Below are 6000 nucleotides of genomic sequence, written 5' to 3'. Positions count from 1 at the left end.
ATAACAAGGAACAGAAAAAAATGGCCTACTGCACTTTTTTTACATTTTGCATGCTGCGTTTTTAATTCTAAATAACCCCCAAGTAAGTTATTTGGGGTGATAGAAACCCTGTTGTATGTATTAAATAATTCTACTACAGATACAATTGCCTTAAAATCTCAGTAAATGTAGTAATGTAAAGTAATGTTACTATGTATACTATTATACTATGTATAATGTAACACAAACATTGCATTTTGCAAACTGGCATTTAAAGAGGAAATATTGGTCTAGTTACCCATAGCAACAGGGCATTTAATAATCACTTGCTTAAACTTGGCTGTTTACTCTGCACCACTTATTCTATTAGCCCCATTTCTTGTTCAGGAGTCAGGACATGATAGGCATGTTGGTTGGTCATCACATATCTCTTTAATAAGGAATTTGAACATTTTGCAGCAAAGAGCATAAAAAAAACTTCTTTTTTTCCTGAAACATAGAAATCTTCTGTGTATGATTACTCCCAAACCATCAGTACTTTGCTGAAAGGAACAGATATTCCATTGTCTTGGTTCCTGTGTGATAAAAGGACAAAATGAGATTAAGAATATTTTTGTAATGCTGTTATACCATAAACTTGCTGTCATTTAGGGCCACATGTTAAGAGACCAGAATATATAACCAGCAATGGTTTGAGTACATGCTCTTATGAGTGTCCACATTTAATTTCACATGTGCAGTCATTTCTACTTTCACATTGGCAGATGGCCCCTTCTCCTAATAATCATACCAGTGGCAGACTATATGCCCCCAAGCCCACCCCTCATGATTTTAGTGCTGCTGAATGCATGCAGTATTGTATTTACTATGAAAGTGCAGGTTCATGTTTTCCATTCTGGATTGTAAGGAAGGGCACTTCTGGTGGGGACAGGGTAATGTGTTTTACACTCTGCACTGCCATTTGTGAATAAGCCCTTGGTAGAATGATTTTTAATTAGGCATCAAACAGACATTGAACTTAAACTCTAAAAAATATTTTCTCTTTTCACCTTGCTACTTTTAAACTTGCTTTGATTTTCAAACTGAATAATTTTTTCCCTTGAAGCTGACAGATTTTCTTGCTGAATTGTACAAACCAAAGAGAAATACCTGTACTAAATATAGTTGTATGTTATTTTTCAAACCAACTACGTGAAATCTTATGCAGGTTATGTTGTTCCAACTGTTGCTTGCTCAGTAAAGAAACCCCAGTTTATGCCACCACCAGTGTCTTACACTTTGCTTACATTTTGTGTGTGTATAGGCGAAATAGCTGCGCTTTGGCACTCACTACAAATTGCAAAAACTATTTATGTACACAAGTACCTTTGTAATTTGCTTAAAAGCTTGTTCAGTCTGCATATTTTGAATGGGCCATTTTGAAATAATCACCTTTTTGTTCACGAACCAGTGTTAGTTGGCTATGCATTTGGCATTATTGTGCTGCTAAACAGAGTCGGACTGGGTCAGCAGGACACCGTATAAAAACCAGGTGGGCACTGGCCAGCACCCATCTATCGCGCGTGCTGTCCCCTGATCTTTCCCCCATCCAGCACTCTATTGCGGCAGTATCTATAGGACAGGTATGCACGAGAGCCCAAAGGGGGGAGGGGAGTTGTTACTGAGGCAGGGGGCCTAGTGGGGTGGAGGCTGTTGTAAAAGCCCCGGTGGACCTCCTACCCACCAGTCAAACACTGCTGCTAAAACCTGAACTTTCTCACAGGTTTCAGTTTTTGAAATAGTTTCTCTTGTAGCATTTCCCTGCATTTTAAGCCATCTGTTCATCATTAGTCCCTGATGATGATGATGATGATGAAAAGTAGCCCACAATATAGCTAACTTTAAAAAGTTTCAATTAATCCATCTTTTATCACATACCACTTAATGCTCCCAATAGGAGTGTCCCTCACAGCTGACCTGAAAATGGACAATGTTTGAGCCAGTTAGGCATGGTCATGGTAGAACAGGTGTGTTCTAAATTGTGCCTCATATGGTAATTCAAATGTTGGCAGGTCTTCAAATCTGTGACTCATTAAGCACTATCCACCATATACAGTATAATACATGAAAGTAAGCTTGCCCCAGAGCAGTAACCCATACCAACCAATAAGATATTTGATTTAACATGATTTAGCAAAAATAAAAAACCTGGAGGAGCAGTTGGTACATGTCTAAGTCTTCCTTTAAGAAGAAAAGCCCCAGCTAGCTCTTGATCTTCAGTAATACCCTTTTGGGGCTTCAAAACTTGGAAAGTATGAGGCAAAAGGTGGTCAGAAACAGGTAAGTGGTCCAAGGCAGGCAGCAAGAATCATAGTCAAAGGGTCAAATACCAGTAAACCACATTATATTGGATTGAGAAGAATCTGTATGACCAGAACTATCTGAGGTTAGTTAAGTTACAATAGCAACAAAAGGATTTAAATGAAATTAGATGTCAACAGAGAGGTATAATAACCATATAATGTTCTCCATATAATAATCTATAAAAGCAAACGCAGACTTTTGTTTCATTAATCTTACTACAGCTGATTAGTCTGCAATGGTTAACATGGCATCTGTTGTTTCAATTATCATTTAAAGGGGCTTTAAAAGAGGTGAACTGTTTCTGATCCCAAGTACAAATGTTCCTTGTTGCAGGTCAGCTTGCTTGAACTTGTATTATGAAGTAGAAGCAATGTATCTGTGTTTGAAACAGCATTTCCTTACAAACTCAGGGAACACAAAATGTGAATATGCATCTTTGATTATGAGTAATTACACAGCTCTTTCCTTAAGATCTAATGGCTGTAAGCATAAAAAATCACTGAAAGGCAGCAAAGGTATGGGTAATTATATATTAGCCTGGACACCCAGGGTTTATCTATTTATCTATTAGTAAATCTCTAATCTCTGATCAAATCTCTCTATATAAAATTACTCATGGGACTTAGTTTATGTGGAAAGCTTTAATGGTGTAAGTTTAAAGCTTTGCACATAAATTAAGTCCCATGAGTGCTCCATGTTCTATATGCTATTACTTTTTGTGGCAGCACCTCGGCTTTTATATACTGTATACTCTAGACTTGTATTTGGTTTCTATAGTACAAAGCTTTTCAAGTGAATCTGATTTAGTATCAAGCAGGATGTGGTAAGCCTAAGTTGCTTAAAAACCTATGACCTATATAAGGTAACAATGTAAAGAATAAAAAACAAGACTTATATAAGTGGCAGAATGTTACTGCGGAAGTTCAAATTCACTGATTTATAAATTTTATAGATTATAAAACGATTCATGCTGGCTCCAATTTACTGTACCTTGGTGGGAGGAGATTGGTAATGTGACATTCCAGATGTTTTGTACTAAACTAAAGGTAGCCATATATAGGTCCAGACTGAGAATTAAAATAGGCCCTGGCATTTCAGGTACACAGAGGCCCAATCAGCCCACATAGAGGCCCAAACAGCCCCCACCAGCTCACTAAATACTGACTTTCTATGGGACCTTATAGCCCCTCTGGCATTTGCCAGGACCCACAGATTGCCAGTCCGGGCCTAAGCCATCCATGTGATTCCGGTCTGATCTGATTGTGGGAGCAACAATTGGATCACAAGGCCACAGCCCCAGAACTAGGGGTGTGCAGAAGAGGCATCTCCAAAAATATAGTAAAAAGGGATCAGCGCCTGTGGCAACAGAAATCAGAAACCAATATATTGTAATATGTTAAATCAATATGGGATGCCACCCAGTGTACCAAACGAGTTATTACAGGAGTGCTCCCCCTTTCTTAGTTATATATATATCCCCTTTCTCTATTATAACTTTAACTAAGAGGGAGAGGGTTTTACCTACACTTAGTCCAGGATTTCTTGCTGCTGCTGGCTCTCCGCTCGCTCCCCCCGTGATGTCACTACATGTGTATGCGCACATTTGCTCGAGCATTTACAGGGGGCGAGTTGGCCGGCTGGGTTGCCTAGAGCTCCCAGTCAGCTTGGCTCGGCCCTGCAAAGTCAGGAATGCAGGTGCTGATGAGGTCCTCAATTCAATGGGAATTTTAAACCTGCCAGTTCAACATCTAGCATCGAGGAAGCCCATCAGAGGGCCCCATACATTGGCCACAGTTATAGTAAGCTATGTAATCATTAAAGACATTTAAAGACATTTTTTTAATTTATGAGGGGAAGACAAAGTTTACCAAACCTCAGCAAAAATACTTAAGTGCACCTGAGAATGGGACGTAAGCTTGTTCAAATTAGGGGTAAATTAACTATTGCTGGAAGTGGCGTGTTTTAAACGAATCAGCATTCAAATTGCCATAAATTTGCTTTTAATGTGAATCAGACACAATTGAGTGAAACATTTTTGAGGTCTGGTTGGAATAATTTCTGGTGCTTGCCGTCAAAGTAATGTGGGTGGCTAAGTCACTGAGAACCATGGAGCTCCATCTTTTTGTTGTCATGCATCAATAGACACACCTAAATGCTCTGGATCTGTAATATATTACTAATCTGGTTACAGTGGTACAACCTTGGTTGCTTAAAACTTGAGATAAACTTAGTGGGAATAGTATCTGCTTTTTTGAAATGTTAGCATTCTAATGACCTGGCTGGCCTATAGCAGACGTTAAAGTGTATATGATAGTAGTGGTTTTGGATTATACATAGACTTTCACAAGGATGGGGCCAAGGCTCTGACCACGCCCTAATAAAATGGGAGTAAGTGGGGACCTCAATTTAATTCATTTTTCAATGCACCCCACAAGACAGGATTGAAGAAAGAGGAGACAAAAAGCCCTCATAGCGCTTTACCTGTGTATTTATGTCAACAATTTTCACCTTTGCGTTAACTTTTAGTAAGATGTAGAGAGTGATATTCTGAGACAATTTACAAATTGGTCTTAATTTTTTTAACAATTTTTTAATGATGTTGTTCAACTGTAGTTTGGAATTTCAGCAATCTGGCTGCTAGGGTCCAAATTACCCTGGCAACCATGCATCGATTTGAAAACAAGACTAGAATATAGATGGATAGAAAGATAAGCAATAAAAAGTAGCAAAAACGTCTATGATATAGAGAGTGCTATTCTGAGACAATTGGTTTCCATGTTTTATTGGTTTTTGAGTTATTTAGCTTTTTAATCAGCAGCTCTCCAGCCTGTAATATCAATCTGGTTGCTAGGGTCCAAATATCATAGCAACCATGCATCGATTTGAATAAGAGACTGGAATATGAATAGAAGATGGCCTACATAGAAAGAAGCATAATGAAAAGTAGCAATAACAATAATTGTGTAGCCTTATATTTGTTTTTAGATGGGGTCAGTGACCCCCATTTGAAAGCTGGAAAGAGTCAGATGAAAAGGGCAAATAATTAAAAAACATATAAAAAATAAATAATAAAGAACAATTAAAAAGTTGCTTAGAATTTGCCATTCTATAACATACTAAAAGTAAACTGACTTCATTTGGTTAAATGGCGGTCATGTCTCACGTGACCTAGTCGCTAGTGCTCCAAAATCAAATGAATTTACCGTGCGGCTAGACAACATGCAGCCCCTTAATTTATGCCCCCCTAGGCTGGTGTCTGAGTACTATGAACTGTAGCAAATATGATATCAATTATTTGGTGGTGGTAGGACATCAGTGGAAAATGCTCCACTGTTAGTAGCTATAACATCAACACAGCTAGCTATTCATAAATATGAACTAAAATTGCACCCCATTTGTATATTTTGTGCAAGGTGCTTTCATGATCAATGGGGGAAAAGGTCATGCTTTGAATTTGGGTGTGTGAAAATTACAGTAATGGATGGGTATGCAAGGTTACCCTGATAAAAGCAAAACCTAACATTACTAGGTGCAAAGTCTTCATAATTACTTCATAATCATTGGGTTTACTAAAATCTGTCCATTTTAGGTAAATGGTAAATAGATCAAGGTGCAGTTTCATTGCCTGTAGATATCATGTATAAATATTGTGCAAGAATAGCACATAATATCTAACTT

At 38.1% G+C, this 6000-nt stretch overlaps 1 protein-coding gene across 1 annotated transcript in view; it reads right to left on the bottom strand.

The window, feature by feature from the left end:
* Positions 1–391: 391 nt before the first annotated feature.
* The window catches only part of LOC121400602, a 28266-nt gene continuing 22657 nt past the window's right edge, over positions 392–6000 (bottom strand). The window contains exon 9 of the mRNA XM_041584016.1: positions 392–554. Coding sequence (XP_041439950.1) covers positions 497–554 — 58 coding nt within the window. The 3' untranslated portion in view covers positions 392–496. The remainder of the gene's footprint in view (positions 555–6000) is intronic.

The sequence above is a fragment of the Xenopus laevis genome, chromosome 2S, assembly GCF_017654675.1.
Source record: "Xenopus laevis strain J_2021 chromosome 2S, Xenopus_laevis_v10.1, whole genome shotgun sequence".
NCBI classification, from domain to species: domain Eukaryota; kingdom Metazoa; phylum Chordata; class Amphibia; order Anura; family Pipidae; genus Xenopus; species Xenopus laevis.
The sequence above is the reverse complement of the archived record's forward strand: the minus strand, read 5'-3'. Positions and strand labels throughout refer to the sequence as shown.